The sequence below is a fragment of the Sorex araneus genome, chromosome 2, assembly GCF_027595985.1.
Source record: "Sorex araneus isolate mSorAra2 chromosome 2, mSorAra2.pri, whole genome shotgun sequence".
NCBI lineage: Eukaryota > Metazoa > Chordata > Mammalia > Eulipotyphla > Soricidae > Sorex > Sorex araneus.
In genome coordinates, this window is record NC_073303.1 from 342,444,376 (window position 1) to 342,462,275 (window position 17,900).

Here is a 17,900-nt window from a genome sequence, read left to right on the forward strand (position 1 = left end):
CACTGAACTACAAGTTGGCCGGTTGGCCAAGGATCACTGGAAGCACCCCTGGGCCCCCTGAGCACTGCTTGGGAGCACCTCCATTCCCATACCAAGAAATAAAGTCTCCGACAAACTGCCTAACAATTGCATTTTTGAGCCCAAGCACATGACACCTTACTGGAAAAACTGGTTGAATTTAAAGGATATTAAGGGGCCCACCAGGAGGGGAAAGGTTTTTCTCTCTCGGCCTTTTCTTTCAGTGACTTCTGGCAAAAATCTCTCTGGACTTAATTACTAAAATATCAGTAATCCAAAACCACGCAGCCGCAACAGCTCATATATTCCTCATTCTCAGGAATGGAAAACAAACTCAAATGATGCCTTTTCAGCAGGTTTAATTGTTGGGGGGAAATTCCAAATACTAATAGTGAGTTTCCTGTTGAAATATTGAATGTATTCAAAGTATAGAGAGAATAAAGTGAAGATCATTAGCCACACAGGTGGGGGTGGGTGGGAGGGGGGTATTCTGGGGTTGTAGTTGGTGGAACATGGGCACTGGTGAAGGGATGGGGGTTTGATCATTGTATGACTGAGACTTAAACCTGAAAGCTTTGTAACTTTTTTCATGGTGATTCAATAAAAAAATAAAAATAAATAAAAATAAAGGATATTAAGGGGCCCAGTGTCACATCTCCTGAACTTCTGCCTCCCTCCGTCCCCCCCTGCCTGGGAAAGTAATTTGGTTGACACCTCTGGGCCCTTTGGGAATGGAGGCAGAGTCTTCTGTGACAAGGGGCCCAGTCCACGTTTCCTGAACCTCTCTCCCGGCTTCTCCACCCTTCCAGCATAGCAGGAACACTGCAAACCCAATGGGGAAGACACACAGAAACCCACCAAACTCAGTGAGTGAAAACGGTTAACACAGAAGGCTCACCCAAAACCAGTGTCACAGGAGCCTCTTTAGACAAACTTGGGGCCAGAGTGGTAGCACAGTGGGCAGGAAGCTTTCTCTGCATGTGGTCAACCTGGGTTCGATCTCCAGCATCCCATATAGTCCCTAAGGCTACCAGGAGTAATCCCTGAGCACAGTGCCAGTAGTTAGCCCTGAACATCATGAAGTGTGGTCCCTAAAAACAAAAACAAAGGGGGGAAGGGGCCTCATAACTTCCTACCACATTGCACTGAGCATGGACATTATGGTTGCCCTCTAAGAGATTACAGAAGGTATGTTTACTCCTAGCTTGCTAACCTGGGTAGGTCGCATGCAAGGCAAGCAGCACCCAGCACGCCTTGTACTTTGGTTCACTGATAATCGACTATATAAGCAGCAATTTGCTCAAACTTAATTTTTTCTCAGCTGAAGTCTAAATTACCTAGTCTCCAACAACTAGTGTCAGAATCTGCAATGTGTTTTTATAATAGGCTAATATTCACTGATCTTTCTCACAATATATAAAAGGGTTATCCAAATTCATAACCAAATATAGACATACAACATATTTAAGAACAAATTTCATTTGCTCATGTACAAGATAACCAAGCTATAGAAATATAGGAAACAAAGACATTAAGAGTTTTTAAAAGAAATAGATCTGGAATCTGCTATAATAATATGGCTGGTATTAATTTTAAAGAATATATTTAGTCCTCAGATTTTAAAAAAAGTGATATCCAGTAAATCTGTACAGTGAATAGCATGTCTTTATTCTATTTACATTTGTTATAAATATAATACATTTCTGAAAAGCTTATTTTTAATTAACTAGAGTAGATTTATATTTTGAACAGATCAACTCAATTGTTAAAGTTACATAATAAAGAATATGATAATTTAAATGATCAAGATCTCATATTGCGAAATAGTGCACTCTAGGCTGAGATGAATGAGGGGAGAAGGTGAAACTCCTTTCAAAACTATATTCGAAGCATCAGAAAAAAATTTTTTGTCTTTTACAAACTTTTGTATAAGCCAATGGAATGACAAGATACTTAAGTATGATGACTCTCTAAACCAAAGTTCAAAAGTGATTTGAGAGAACTGTGTGAAGTGAGACAAGAAAATTTGTTACTTTACACTCTATAGAACTTCACAGTAAAGCTGGAATTTATAGACTAATGGCTTAATAGAAGTATTGCCAACAAGGCCTTTCTTTCCTCAAAATTATCTCTGTAAATTCATTAAGCATTGATAAGTTGTAACAGCAGACTTAGACACTGGTTTTTAAGACGGGGCTTAATAAGGTGCATGGATATGTTGAAGTTCTGTATAATGAGCATGTAAATTATTTACCAGGATTTAAAGAAATACAAAAAAAGAATGTTAAGCATTCTCAGTTCAACGTGCTTTACATCATCAACAAATCGACAAGTCAAAGTATTTTGCAGTGATCTGACACCAACCTCCATAACAAGTTAGGTATTTCAAATACTGCTGTAAAACCCATTTGGTAAAATAAAACCAATGTAGATTTCAGTACAAATTTGCAAGCTGTCATTCATTATTGATAATGATTAGGGCAGGCATAGAATTCTGCTGACTTGTTTCAAACACCATAACTTGGTCTGATAACTTGGCAAATACCCTAGGAGTTCCAAGATTATAAACACCTGTATGGACAAAGCATGCTTTCAGCTGCAAACTACGAATCTCCTGGCTTTTAAGCTGAAGTTTGTATTGTGTTTGTCCAAGCCAAGTGAATGATCCATGGATTTCCAATGCTTCTGGGCTAAAGGAAGAGGAAAATCGTTAGCTTGGAGAACTTTTGTATTCATAAATTATTTTTCCAATGACCCATTAACACATCTTTCATCTAGCAATTTATGAGATCAACATATTAATAATGATTAAAAGCTACAGCTATTAATTAACCACTATCAACAGTTATTATTTTCTAGTATAACACACAGAGTAAATTATCTATTTACTATTCAAAGCTGTAGCTAATAAATAATGGAACCTGCAATCAAAACTTAGTTTTTAAACATTTGGTCATCTAGACAGAAAAATAAATGTACGTTTTAAAATGCTTATAACATTGAAACTGTTAAAAAGCATCTACCAAAAGAAACGAAATTCATTTAGAATACATATAATCACATAAAAAATGTATTAGGCTTCCAGAGAGCTTACTCAAATTCTGTCTGGAGTGCTACATAATACATAAATACATTTTTCCAAGCTTCCTCAAAAACTTCTCAACTCACAAAACACTTCAAGTTCTTGGAGTATCAGCTATAAGAACACAGGTGTTGTCTTTTCTAAGGTACTATTTTATAATTAGAAGGAAACCCTCCTCCCCTTTTAAGCTATAAACTTGGCTTTCAGTTTTAGTGTTCTTTATAACCAACAAGCCTTAAAAATTTTTTGTGTGCCTAGTAAAAATCATTTACTGTCTCTGAATATACTTTTCATTTCCTTACTCTTTTCAGTTCTTTAGCATTAAAGCTCTTTAGCTTTTCTGTAACACCAAACACAAAGATGAAAGGATTCCTGGGTAAACTACTCCCACTTGCGTAACTTTAAATTAAACTGCCCTCAAGTCACTTTAAATCTTAAACCCAAGGTAATCTTGTACCAGATAAATCTTTACCTTGTTGTTTTATGTCGAAGATCAACGATCACATCAACATCAGCCTTTGAACAATTGGAAAGTAAAAGGGTAACTGGAACTAAACAAAGGCTATAGGGAAAAAAATTTTTTTAAAAGGTTAAATGTTTTCTTTTTAACCAACTTTCTAGATAAGCTCTTCTGTTCTTTGTTTTAGGCCACAACCAACAGTGCTCAGAAGCTACAGGATCAGCGGTGCTCAGGGGTGCCAGGGTTCAAACCGGAGTAGGCCAGGTGTGAGACCTTATCCCTGTACTATTTCTCTAACTTGAAAATAAACTAAGAATATTTAAAGGGGCTGGAGTGATAGTACAATGGGTAGCTCAAGTGCCTTGCACAGGGCTGACAGAGGTTTGATTCCCAGAATCCTGTGTGGTTACCCAAGCACCTCCACACAGAGCCAGAAGCAAGTCCTGGCTGAGCACCACCCAGATGTGGAGGCCACCTAAAAAGAATATGTATTATACATAGTATAAGCCCTTAAAAACAAACTGAAGGGGGAAAATAGAGTTTCAAAGAAACGAGACAATTTATGTAAATAAAAAGTATAACATTACTCCAATGCTTGAATACTAAATAGCAAAATATATACTGTAGTACTGTAGCCCTGTCATCCCATTGTTCATTTGCTCCAGTGGGCACCAGTAAAGTCTCCACCCTGAGACATGTTACTGTTTTTGGCATGTTTACAAAATCATTTTAGTTTCATTATTGCCAATCTTAAGAAATAAAGTGTTTCTAGGAAGTTATTTCCCCTCCCCCAAAAACACTAAAAGTAATTTCAATTAAGAAAGATCTACAGAGGAAAAAACCACAAAAATTCCAACAACGAACCCACTTCTTCATACTTACTGAAAACTGCTTTATTTGGGGAATTTTGCATAGTTGGGCACTTAATTTTCTATCAAATTTGCATCATCTTTTTTGGGAACATATGAGAATCAATTTGTTGTGTATAAACAACAAATTATGAGGAAAGCCCTTTAAGTAAACTAGATTTTGGTATCCTATCATGTTTAACTGAAACTCAGGAGAAAGGACAGACAGAAGAGGACATATAAATAAACTGGTATAAATTTCAAATCAAGAAATTAATGAACCAACATTAACAACATATGCACAAATAAAGTCACAAGTGAAGTCTGATTATATACTGTTAAAATCCAAATGCATAACTTAAAGCTCAAAGCGAAAAAACTCAAGTTTTTTGCCATTCTGTTGTTTGATTATGAAATCTGTGACTATGGGGCCACTTTAATATCTATTCTAAGGAGGAAAGTTGACATGGTGACAGGATTGGTGCTAGAACATTGTATCACAATGTTCATTATAACTTTAAACTCAACTATCAATAACTTTGTATATCAAGTCTAATCAAGGATTCAGAATTTAAAAACATTTATAAATAACTGGTAGAAATTTTGAAACTTGAACAAATGGTGTTTGTTAAGGGATAGAGCAGAGATGACTTCCCACGTTGCAATGGGATGTGCAAACTGGTAAAATTACTACTATTTAAATACAACTTTTAATATTATTATGGTCCTAATTTTTGTTGAACATTTTCTGTTATATTTCACAATGAAAGAGATTAATATTGTCTAGCATCACTTATTTAATCAATTAGTTTTTTCCCTCTCTAGTACTGGGTATCCATCCTAGGGCCTCAGATGTGTCAAGTAAATACTCTACCACTGAGCTACATCCCTGTTTTTTTCTTATTTCTGATGTTAAATCCTTGAGGTCCTAAAATTGCCTAGCACAGCTATATGTTTTTCATCAGTTACCTCTCTTTCCTTCAGTAGCTATCGCCAATGTCACCTTAAAAAACTTCTCTACTTCAAATAATCAAAAAAAGAAAAAAAAAAACTTCTCTACTTCAATGCAGTCCCTATAAGGATATCTATGAAATTTTTAAAGAAATTGATGAAACACTTGTGAAATTCACATGGAACAATAACCCCGCATGAAAAGGTAAAGCAATCCTTGGGAGGCATCACCTTCCCCAACTTCAAACTATACTACAAAGTGGTAGTAACTAAAACAGCACAGCATTGGAATAACAGACCAGTGGAATAGAGTTGAATATCCTAGCATAGACCCATATATATATATATATATGTATATATATATATATGAAATCCCCTAATCTTTGATAAGGGGGAAAGAAATATAAAGTGGAGTAAAAAAGCCTCTTTAATAAGTGCTGGCATAACTGGACAGTTACATTTAAAAAAATGGACTCAGACCTCTATCCAACGCCACACACACAAGTCAGATCAAAAAGGGTTAAAGACCTTAACATCAGACCCGAATCCATAAGGTACATGAAAAAAATGTAGGCAAAAACATCCACAATATTGAAGCTAAATCTTTCTTCAAAGATGAAAAATCACTAAGTGGAAGCAAAGATAAACAATTGGGACTATATTAAACTAAGAAGCTTCTGCACCTCAAAAGAAACGGTAAATAAGATACAAAGACAGCCTATGGAATGGGAAAGGTTATTCACCCAATGCCCTTCTGATAAAGGGCTAATATCACAAGGCACTGGTTAAATTCTACAAGAAAAAAACATCCAACCCCATTAAAAAATAGGGTGAAGAAATGAACAGAAACTTCCTCAAAAAAAAAAAAAACAAAACAAAATTTCAAATGAGGTACATGAAAAAATGCTCTACATCACTAAGCATCAGGGAGATGCAAATCAAAACAACAATGAGATATCAACTCACACCAGAGAGACTGGCCCCACATCCACAAGAACAAGAGCAACCAGTGCTGGTGTGGATTTGGAGAGAAAGGGACTTTCCCTCACTGTTGGTGGGAATGCTGACTGATCCAGCCTTTTTGGAAAACAATATGGACATTCTCCAAAAAACTAGAAATTGAGCTCTTATTTGACTCGGCAATACCACTTCTGGGAATACATTTTGGAGGGTCAAAAACACACAGCAGAAACACCATCTGCACTCCTATGTTCACTGCAGCACTATTAACCATAGCCAGAATCTAGAAACAACCTGAGCACCTGAGAACAGACAAATGGATAAAGAAACTATGGCATACTACACAGTTGTTAGGAAAAATGAAGTCATGAAATTTACCTATAAATGGATGGACATGCAGAGTATCATGCTGAATGAAATAAGTCAGAAGGACAGGGACAGATACAGAATGACTGTATTCATTTGTGGTATATTAAAAAAATGTATAGTAGAATGTAGTATAACGGTTGGTTTGCCCTTCCTCCCTGGCCGCTGGAAGCTTGTGTTTGCTGACTGCCCCCCAACCTGTCAATTACCTTTGTCTCCTGATCAGACTCTGACTTGTAAATATTGTCTTTCCTCCTTAATGTCCTTTGCATGGTTAGTTATTTCAGGGCAGTTGCTTTTTGTATGGATACAGGAAGACAGTTAAAAAGACAAACCTGGGGCTGAAGCAATAGCACAGCGGGCAGGGTGTTTGCCTTGCACGCAGCCGACCCGGGTTTGATTCCCAGCATCCCATGTGGTACCCTGAGCACCACCAGGAGTGGTTCCTGAGTGCAGAGCCAGGAGTGGCCCCTGTGCCTCACCAGGTGTGACCCAAAAAGAAAAAAAAAAAAAAAAAGACAAGCCTGTGGCTTGGGAGTTGATTGACTCCAGATAATATAACTCCTGGACATCTGCTCTCTCAACTTAAGCCTCAGTTGCCCTTACTTCCTAGACCCCCCAAAGCAGGGTCCCAATGAGGGACTGGATGGACCCAGGGCAAGTGGTGAGGTATGAGTTACCCTGGCATCGAAATGGGCCTGGACAAAGTGCCCTAATGCTTAACTATAAGTTAAGAGCTTGGTCATGGACAAATTCTGTCATGATCCAAAAAGTAATAATTAGATTTGAACTGGATCCTGCTGGGGTTAGAAATGATTGATCCGGCCTGAGCACTGTAGTCTGAGTCTGGTATGATGTTCCCAGGAGAGTCACCCTATAAGCCTAAAAGTGTCTATTACTGTGTCCATACAGAATGATAAATATTAGGGAGGAGAATTAAAGATGCTAATTAAGTTGCAGGTCTAAGGAGAGGAGAAACACACCTAACGGCTGTTTTGCCCTTGTGGGCTGCAGGTGGTCAAGAAGTCTGGAAAAACATTTTTGATCACGCTTCCTGTGGGTAGGCGTGGTTGGGAGGCATGGTGAGAGGATAAAAAGAGTGGCTGTGGGGAGAGATTGCATTGGATTGATGGTTGGAGAATTGGATTGTTGGATGGATGGATTGATTGAAGGAGAGATGATACAGAGAGGGCGGGGGGGGGGGGGAGGTTGGAGAAAACTGGGAGAGACAAGAGACTGAATAAACAGTGACTAGTCAGCAACCAACTTGGCTCTCATTCTTCCTTCGTCCATCCGGAGAAGCGGCTTGAGAGCATCGAAAAAGGGCAGTGAGAGAGCCACCTGGAGAGCCTGAGAACAACCTTTCACAAGTAATCCTTGCGCTCGTGAGGGGCTTATACAGCCCTGCGGTGTGGGGAATCTCACAGCTCCTCACGAGCACGGGATTTGTTTTCAAAGTAGAAGACTGTGAAATCCATGATCAGGGAAAACAGAGGCTAGGCAGACTGGTCAATGGTTGGAATCAAGCACAAGTGTGTGAGGGATGGAGGGTAGGTAAGATAGGAAAGAAACCAGTATGACAATAATGGCTGGGAATGATCACGATGAACAAGAACTGAATTAAAGTAGGTAAAGGTATCATAACCTTTCAGACTCTGCATTGCAGACCACAATGCTCAAAATGGGAGGGAGGAAGAGGGGGTGAAAAGGATGGGGAAGAAGAGGGAGAAAGAGGAAAAGAGGGGGGAAGGGAGGGAGGGAGAGAGGGAAAGAGGGAAGGAGGGGGAGAGGGAGAAAGGGAGGGAGACAGAATGAGGGAGATAGGGAGAGGGAGGGAGAGGGAGAGAGAGGGTGAGGTGTGGGGGGAGGAAGAGAGAGAGAGAATTGCCTGCCATAGAGGCAGGTTGGGGGTGTGATGTGAAGGAAACTGGTGCTGGGAAATGTACACTGGTGGAGGGATGGGTATAACATTGTATGGCTAAAACCTAATCATAAACAGCTTTGCAAGGGTCTACCTCACAGTGATTCAATAAAAAAAATTAAAAAAATAAACAAACCACACCTAGCAGTGAAGAATCCGGGCCAGTGGGCACCGCAAGCCAGAGAATGCTCCAGATCCCAGATTGAGCCAACAACACCGGGGCACCCCAGATGGAGAAGGTGAGCCTCCCAACCTTCTCCAGATGGAGTCCTAGCGACACTGAGCTTCTACTAACATGGCTCCGGTATGTGGGACTGGGACTAATTCTCCAAACCTTTCCTGATGTACAAAAAGCCGCTCAGGAACGGCTCCCCCACCCCTGAGCATCCATTATCCCAGAGGCACAGAAACCAATCTCGGAACGCAGCGGCTGCTGAAAGAAATACTCCTGGACTGTGAACAAAGCTATGGCCCCGTGCAGCCCCGGGAGGGGAAGGGTTTTTGTCCCTCGGCCTTTTCCTCTTTGCGGCAGCATGACGACCGCCACTTTTCAGAGCCAACTGGACAGAGAGGTAGGAGCTTGCAGTGATGGGGCACACGGGGGAGGGGGATCTCGCGATGGGAGGGCAAAACTGGCCCTGATCCCCACCCAAATGAGACCCCGAGCAGCCGCCCATGAACAGCCCCTCCGCTCCTGAACAGCCATGATCCCAGAGGCACACAAACCAATCTAGGTATGCAGCAGCTGCTGGCAGAAATACCTCTTGACTTAATTACTAAAATACCAGAATCCCAAAACTGGACAGCCGTTTTTGAGACCGTGCAACAGCATATGCTCTTTGTTATCAGCAATAGAAAACATGATCTAATGATGCCATTTCGACAGGTCCGATTGTTGGGGGAAAAACCCCAAATAGTAATACTGGATTTTCTGTCGAAAACTGAATGTAAAGTAAAGAGAGAGTAAAGTGAAAATCACTGCCACAGAGGCAGGGGGGTGGTGGGAGGTGGGGTATGCTGGGGTTCTTGGTGGTGGAACATGTGCACTGGAGAAGGCATGGGTGTTTGATCACTCTTTGACTGAGACTTGATCCTGAAAGCTTTGTAACTGTTCTACTGGTGACTAAAAACAAAACAAAAACAAAAACAAAAAAACCAAACTTCTCTACCCTTTATTCTCTTATCTCTGAGATTAACACAAACAGTTAATTGTGATCATATAAACATTCTCTAAAATAAAGGCATTTTGGCACTTTGTACTGTGTAAATTCACTTAAAACTCTCCCCACTGGCGATACCAGCGCACTCTCCGCTGAGATGCGACCCGGTGGCCACACGTTTGTGCAGCCGCTCTGCGGCTGACTGACGATCCAGAGGCCAGCTAGACTACTTCTGGTACCAGCAGCCGCTTTGTAGCAATGTCTCTAGACTGTGAACTAAGCCATAGCTCCATGCTGCCCCAGAAAGGGAAATGATGCAATTTCTAACATAAATCTCCCTCGACTTAGTTACTAAAATACTAAAATACAGAATTCCCAAACTGCGTGGGCACAACAGCAGCCACGCAACTTTATATCTCTTCATTCTCAGCAATGAAAAACTAATTATCAAATGCTTCCTTTTCAGCAGGGCTGTTTTTTTGGGGGAAAACTCCAACAACAATAGTTTTGTGTTGAAATATGGAATGTAATCAAGGTAAAGAGAAAGTGAAGTGAAATTTATGAGCTACGCAGGCGGGGATGGGGGGCTGAGGGGTGGGAGGTATACTGGGGTTTTTGGTGGTGGAATATGTGCACTGGTGAAGGGATGGGTGTTCGAGCATTGTATAACTGAGACATTGTATTACTGAAACATGCATAAGCTTTGTAACTTTCCACAGGGTGATTTAATAAAATAAATTAAAAAAAAAAACTCTCCCCACTTTCTTCCCATTTCCAAGATTTAAAAGGTCCCCTTTTCAGTCCAAAGTTAAGTCCTGTATATCTTTGGTGTATAACTTTCCAACTATTAAGGATACCACTGCCCTTTATATTTCTCAAATTTTCTCCAAGACACACCACACCTCACTAAGAAACAGCAACATCAAAAGATAGTTTCTGTTCTGAAAGGATGGTCTACACTTAGAACTTTACTTATCACCCATTCTCTTGCTATAGTGGGTTTTCATGGCCCTATAGTAGTAACATTCTTTTTTTTTTTTGCTTTTTGGATCACATCTAACGATGCACATGGGTTACTCCAGGCTCTGCACTCAGAAATTACCCCTGGGGGTGCTCAGAGGACCATATGGGATGCTGGGGATTGAACCCGGGTTGGCCGTGTGCAAGGAAAACACCCTACCCACTGTGCTATCACTCCAGCCCTTAGTAGTAACATTCTTCTCAAAAATTATCATTTTGTTGCCAGCTCCAATAAACAACTTTTTGGTTCATTCATTATTCTGACCATTTGGTAGCAAGGTTCATCATTTAGATGCCAGTGTCCTGTATCATTCTCTTTTTGTTCCTTCCAACCTTTACCAAATTCTTTGCAGGTGAATATCATCAAAATGTGTAGCTCCAAACCACTTACAGAATGACCTAGAAGATTTCTCTCTGTATTTCATTTTTTGTTGTTTTGTCCATACTCAATGGTGCTGAAGGCTTATTCCAGGCTCTGTAATCAAGGGAACAAAACTATTTCTGGGGATTAAGCCTGGGTCAACCACATGCACCACAAGGGACTAAATCACTATATAATCTTGGGATCTTTGGTGGTTTCTCTGATTTGGGAGAGGAGGAAGGATGAATCACGAGTCACATCCAGTGGTGCTCAGGACCAAGTTCTGGCTCTGCACTCAGGGATCACTTCTGGTGGGGCTGGGGAACCCTATGGGGTCCCAGGGATCAAACCTGGGTTGGCCACAGGCAAGGCAAATGCCCTAGCTGCTGTACTATCTCTCTGGCCCCTCATTATTTTCTTACATATGCAAATCATCAATATTTTGAAGTATCACTGATTCAAGACCATTTATATAACACTGTTTATATAGAGCTAATAATACAACTATAAAAAAGTCTCCAAAAGATTATCGCTTAAAAAATTTAGTAAATCTTAAATCTATCTGACTAGATGTGAACTCTTTGGTGATCTTTTATTAATAGTCACCCCTTAGGTTTAGTTTCTAGGTCAAAAATAAAGACAAAATGAAATAATATTTTGTTTTCAAGTCATTTTTTAAAAGCTGCTCTTTAAAAAATAAATGTTGAGCAGGGAGGGCACCTTAAGAACTGCTCAGGGGGTCCCAGGGCATCGCCCAGTAATTCTTGGCCACCAAGCCCTTTGGTGCTGGGATTACTAGGCACTCTAGCAGTGTTCAGGGTTGGAAGAGCTGTGTCTGGGATGCTTGGAAGACCAGGTGGTGTAAAGGACCAAACTAGGGCTGGCTGCAAGTTAAGTGCCTTAATCCCTAGTATATTTTCTTCAGTCCCTTTAATTTCTGCTGATAATATTAATTCTGAATTTTCTCTTCAGTATCTGGAATAATATTATTATCAAAATAAGTATGTGTTGGAGAAAAAATTTTATACCAAATTTAATAAACTTCAAACCTTTTTTGATGAAATGGATGATTGAAAGACTCTGGATAGCGAAGACTCGTTTTGATAAGATTAGAAAGTTGTTCTGCTGATGGTCTTGAGGGAACTGTAGTGTGTTCCGGCCTGAAAAATCTCAATAGTTCCATTTCTGGAGGTTCCTGAGAAAATGAAAGTATTTGACAATAAAAGCACTGCCTTGCCACAATAAAGTCTACTATATATACAAAGTTAAAACCAATAGATACAAAGTAAAAAATGAACAGGACCTTTTCTACAATTATTTAAGCTAGCAGTTGGTATTATCTGCAATATAATCTAGGGTAAAGGAACTAGAATCCCGGGACCCAAAAGAATAGCTCAGTGCCTTAACAGGTTTTTGCCTTGCAAATACAGAGGTCATGAATTCGATTTCTGCTGCTGTCACATGCAGTTTGAGTCTTGATGTCGCAAGTGCTCTCCAGCCACACTGCATGTCAGGTTATGTGTGAGTACCACATCTAAAGAGATGTGACCCCATCACAGCCAGAAAGTGCAACCTTTGCTGACTACCAAAGTAACTCCCAGCAAGCATTACAGCCAGATTGTGTATGAGTGGCACATTTAGAGTGGGACCCCTGGTGAACATGTGCAAACAAAACCAAAGGTGCACTGAGCGTGAACGTGTGCAGATACAACCAAAGGAGCACTGAGCAACCATCACTGGAACCTCAACAATGAAAAAGAGAATATGATAAGGAATTTCTCTAAAAGAGAAAGCTACGATCCAAAATTATTTACTCATGTCCTATTATGTGTTGGATATAGAGTTGAATTCTAGAACAACTATACATGATCTTCGTAAGCTACTTACTTTCCTCAGATGCAAAAGGGATTTATATAATAATTTTTCAGACATTATAATTAACTATCAAGTGGCAAAACTGCTTAGTATTTACACTGTAGACATTCAAATTATGTAGTACTTATTTAAATAGTTTAAGATTTTAAATTGCCTTAAATTTATATTTTGGAAACATATGCTATGCTGTAGGTTAACATACTCATAAAAGTCTAACCTGGTCACTGTCAGGCATATTACAAACATTTATTTATTCTGGTTTTGGGGCGACATCTAGCAAGCTCTGAGGCTCCTCCCAGCTCTGTGCTCTAGGGCTGCTCCCTGCATACTAGTGGACCATGCAGTGCAAGGGTCAAATCCAGGCCTCAGACATGAAATCACATTCTCAGCCCACTGACAATCTCTCAGAGCAGAAACATTTAAATAGCACCAACTTAAACAAGAGGGCACTCCAATTCTAGTACTATTATCTTCTTGTCTTATTTTTTTCTTTCATTTTCCTTCACTGTCCAGGGAATTTTTTATTTTTAGTAGCCAGCCAGCAAGTTAAGACTTTTATTTATAGCAGGTATAGACAAAGTCAACTCACCTCTTTTTTTTGGCTTAGATGCCTATACCCAGCAATGCTCAGAGGTTACTCCTGGCTCTGCACTCAGCTATCGCTCCTAGCAGTGCTCAGGGGAGCTTATATGGTGATAGGGATTGAACCTGGGTCAGCCACATATATAGGCAAGCACCCTACCCTCTATGCTATCTCTCTGGCCCCTTACCTCTTCCTTTAACATAAAGTTTTACTGAATCACATTCATTTACAGTCTATGGATGCTTTTGGACTCCAAAAAACAGAGATGAATCATAATGACAAAGACTTCTAGACAGCACAGTCTTAAATACTATTTTGCTTTTTTGAAGAAAAATTTACTGATCCTTGGCTTATATAGCTATAAAGGCAATAACTAAATTTGGTTTTGACTGAGAAGCCAGGGAGAAATTACTAGAAGGTACTCTGGGGGAAGAAGACTTGAGACTGGGAAAGAGCTGAAATTCTGGTACGTTGGTTAAATTCTATTTTTGCTAGACCTGAGTCCTGGCTTAATTGGAGTGTCCTCCAACTTGTGAAACTGAATGATCTATCCATTCATTATTCTCCGCTACATTTTAATAAAAAGTTCAAAAACAAGTTGTTTGAGACTTCTATTGAGTATGTAACTGCACCACCTATCAGGAAGGAAGAATGTTCATCAAAAAGAAATAAAAACCTAAAGCTACTTTCCAGAGAATATTTAGACAAATTTATTTTCTGTTCCAGCTCAAGAGTAAAAATAGTATTTTCATAATCAGTGCTGAACAACTTCTATAGTAATATCACAAGGAGTGACTCTCACTTTTGACAATCCCGTAAGAGTAATATGCTAAGTTTCATCAAATTATGCACGTAATTTCACTAGGCTTCAATCTTAAGTGTCCTTAGATTCCAAATCTATAGCATGACAAAACCACTTATCCATAAAGCTCAGCGAATCATAAAAAAATCTCAAAGTAACATAGAAAAATAAGACATGCAATGGACAATATACAAAATGAGACTACAACATAAGGAAGGTCTATAAAATCTACCTCACTTGATTTTTTTTTCTCTCTTTTTCTTTCTCACTTGTTTTTTAAGTGCTATTCTAGTTCGTTAGGATTTTTATGCTATTCGTAGGGGAAAATTGTTTCTTATTAAGTTTGGGGTACTAGTTAGCACCTTCATAAAACCTAACAGAAAAGTACCATTAGTAACAATTAAAATTTGTTTTGTCAACAGCAGGCTGCTGAGACCCTGAGTTCAATTCCAAACCTGGCCCCACGTGGCTAAGGGTGAACCAGAAGCTCTGCTGTTTGGGATCTTAGGCATCACAACAAACAAGGTGTGTGATCTTTGGTGTACTGCAACCCAGTGTGTAAGAAAACCTCAATAATAAACAAACAACCCACAAGACACAAGACATCACAAAGCCCAAAGCAAACTTTCTCATTACCTGTCTCTGAGGATATGAAAAGGCTTCTTTTCCTATAGTGTGAAGGAGAACATGATGCTGACCTTCCAAAATAAGCTGCTTACTGTCTTCCACTACATACGCCTGAAAATACAAAGCACAGAAATATTACCCAGCTTGGCAATAAATCCAAGTTACCAAAGTGAGGGCTGGGAAGATAGCTCAAGTCTTAAAGCACACACTTACTATGTGGAAGGCCTTGACCCTGATACTTGGCACTGCATTTTCCCCCAGCCAAGCACTACAGCATGGCCCTGGTGGACCGAGCATCACCCACCAGACCACATTCACCTTCAGCAGGCTGAGCTCTGCTACCCAGAAGCTCCAGGCCCACTACCAAGTGTGGTCCCTGAAAACAATAAAGTAACCAAGGTAATAGCTGATGCAAGGTGGAAACAGTATGGTTAATATGGCTAATTACAAATACTCAAGATGGTACCATAATTCCTATTTGCCTATTTATTCAGGCAATGAAGCATTTTTTACAAAAAGCCATTGTTTTGACTCATTATAACACAACTGCCTAAATGTTAGAGACGGATCTTGTAATATTTTCCAATTATCTCTAAAGCATTTAGAAAACTAGTACAAAAGATCTGTGCCACAGCTTTCTTCTTTACTAGACTGTTAATAAACAAAAGAGTTTATATGTCCTAAGAATGGGATGACAGTGATACAGTGATTATAATAAATAAATCCGGCAGGTCAAGTTTTAGGTGAATCGAAATTAAAGTGCATATGCTTAAAAAAAAGAGTGGGATAATTTTTTTTTTCTCCTCTGTGGTTAGAGGAAATCATTTATTTCAACATTTATTCTAGCATATAGCTCTTTTCCTTTTTGAATTGCTTCAGGTGACAATATAATCTGTAAATAGCTCTGCAAATGAACTATTATTGTCAATTATGCAAATACAAAGGCTTAAAATTTTTTGACAAGCTGAATTTTTATATCATTATATTCAACAGACATAAAATTAGCCACAGTTCTATAAAATTAGTCACAGTTCTACAAAAGTCTCTAAATGTTTATTTTCAATGCCTACGCTTACTTTATCTAACTCGTGGCCACCCACAGAGCTCACTCAGAAGAGGCCTAGGACTTGCTCAGCATCTCACTCCACAACTTTAATGTTTTTTGGAGTTTTTGTTCATTCAAAGTGGGTCAATTTTGAATGAGAGCCATATTAAGGGTATCTGCTAGTCACTGTCTCAAGTAAATAAATAATAAATTTATTCATATACAACCCAGAAAAGCAGAAAACTAAACACCTTCTGGATAAACTTTTATTTGGGAGAGAAAGAACAGATAAAAAAATACTGAGGCCTGTCATACTATTTTGCAAGTCCCATAAACTCAAGCAAAAAGTGTTCCAGTTAACTGGGGTTAAGGCTCTGCCTTTGATCCTTGGCACTGCCTATGTTCCCTCAAGCACCACTAGGAGTGAACCCTGAGCACGAGGTCCAGGAGTCACACGTAAGCACCACCAGAGGTGATCCAAAAGAAAAAGAGTGCAAGTCACCGAAAGCCATCTCCTAACAATCATAGATACTCAAAAGCTGTCTTTCTTTCTGTCTTGGTTTTAGGTCACACATCTGTGTGTTCAGAGCTTATTCCTGACCGTGTTTGGGGAATTATATGTGGTTCCAGGGATCAAAGAGGTCTCGGCAAAATGCAAGCAAGTACTTTACTCTTTGTATTATCACTTTGGCTCCACAGAGGCTACTTTTTAAGACAAATTCTTTTTGGGTGAAGAATGGGTATAATATTCTCCTATTCTCTTCCCCCCCCCCACCCAGACAAAAATGGTTGTGCTCTTGGTTTTCACCTACATTATATTTTATTCAAATGAACCTACATTATATTAAATTCAAGTCCTATGCTCCCTACATATCTCACTCCACAACTAATATAATGCCTTTTGAAGCTGTTGTTCATTCAATGGATCAGCTTTAAATCAGAGCCCTATTAAGGCTATCTACTATAGTCACTTTCTCAAGTTAATAAATTATAAATTTATTATAGACCTGACCACTTAAAATCTTCTCATAAACATTACAAATTGCTATTTGGCGAGAATACATTTCATGACATCCATAAATGCCATGGGTCTATTTAATTGACGGCTGGTTTACAGTAAGAGGCTGTGTTACTATTATGCCTAAAAACAGGAACTTTTTAGATTCTAAGTTTTGAGAACATGTTATTTCAAGCTAATAATGTATAACCAGTCCATTTTTGAGGGGGTGGGGAAGGGTGCCACATCTGGCTGTGTTCATGGCTTATTTCTTGCTCTGCGTTCAGGAATCACTCCTGGTGGTGCTCAAGGTACCATATGGGGTGCCAGGAATTGAACCCAGGTCAGCCGCATACAAGGCAAGTGTTCTACCCACTGTACTATCTCTCTGCCCCCATCTATTTTATTAACATTAAACAATCTGTTTGCTTACTGATTTTATTAAAACTGATGGAATATCAGCTTGGTTTCAATAAAGCGTATTTGAAATTGTATGCTTTGCCTTGTACATGGCAGACACCAGTTTAATCCATGGTACCCCATATAGTCCCCAAGTACTGCCAGAATTGATCCCTAAGCACAGAACAGGAGTAAGTCCTGAGCACCGCCAAGAATGGTCCACCATCGTCCCCACCCCTACCCGTACCAAATGTGTCCCCAAATGTTTATTTTTAAAATTTGAACATTCTAGGTGGTTTTCAATCTTTAAATAACCTCTGGATTGGTGGAAATAGGAAAAATAGTCTGCACACCACTAAAGTAGAAGTCAACACATTATTTACCATAAGAATATTTATATATCAATTACAATAGTAGTGCTACGT

General features: G+C 39.4%; 1 protein-coding gene across 7 annotated transcripts in view; it reads right to left on the bottom strand.

The window, feature by feature from the left end:
• Positions 1-1,665: 1,665 nt before the first annotated feature.
• TRAPPC8 (trafficking protein particle complex subunit 8) overlaps positions 1,666-17,900 on the bottom strand; it is an 87,844-nt gene continuing 71,609 nt past the window's right edge. For all 7 annotated transcript variants that reach the window (XM_004606045.2, XM_055125895.1, XM_055125894.1 and 4 more), the window contains 4 exons: positions 15,044-15,145; positions 12,197-12,342; positions 3,573-3,662; positions 1,666-2,708 (listed from right to left, as the gene is read on the bottom strand). In XM_004606045.2, the coding sequence (XP_004606102.2) occupies positions 2,474-2,708; positions 3,573-3,662; positions 12,197-12,342; positions 15,044-15,145 (573 nt within the window). In that variant the 3' untranslated portion in view covers positions 1,666-2,473. The remainder of the gene's footprint in view (positions 2,709-3,572; positions 3,663-12,196; positions 12,343-15,043; positions 15,146-17,900) is intronic.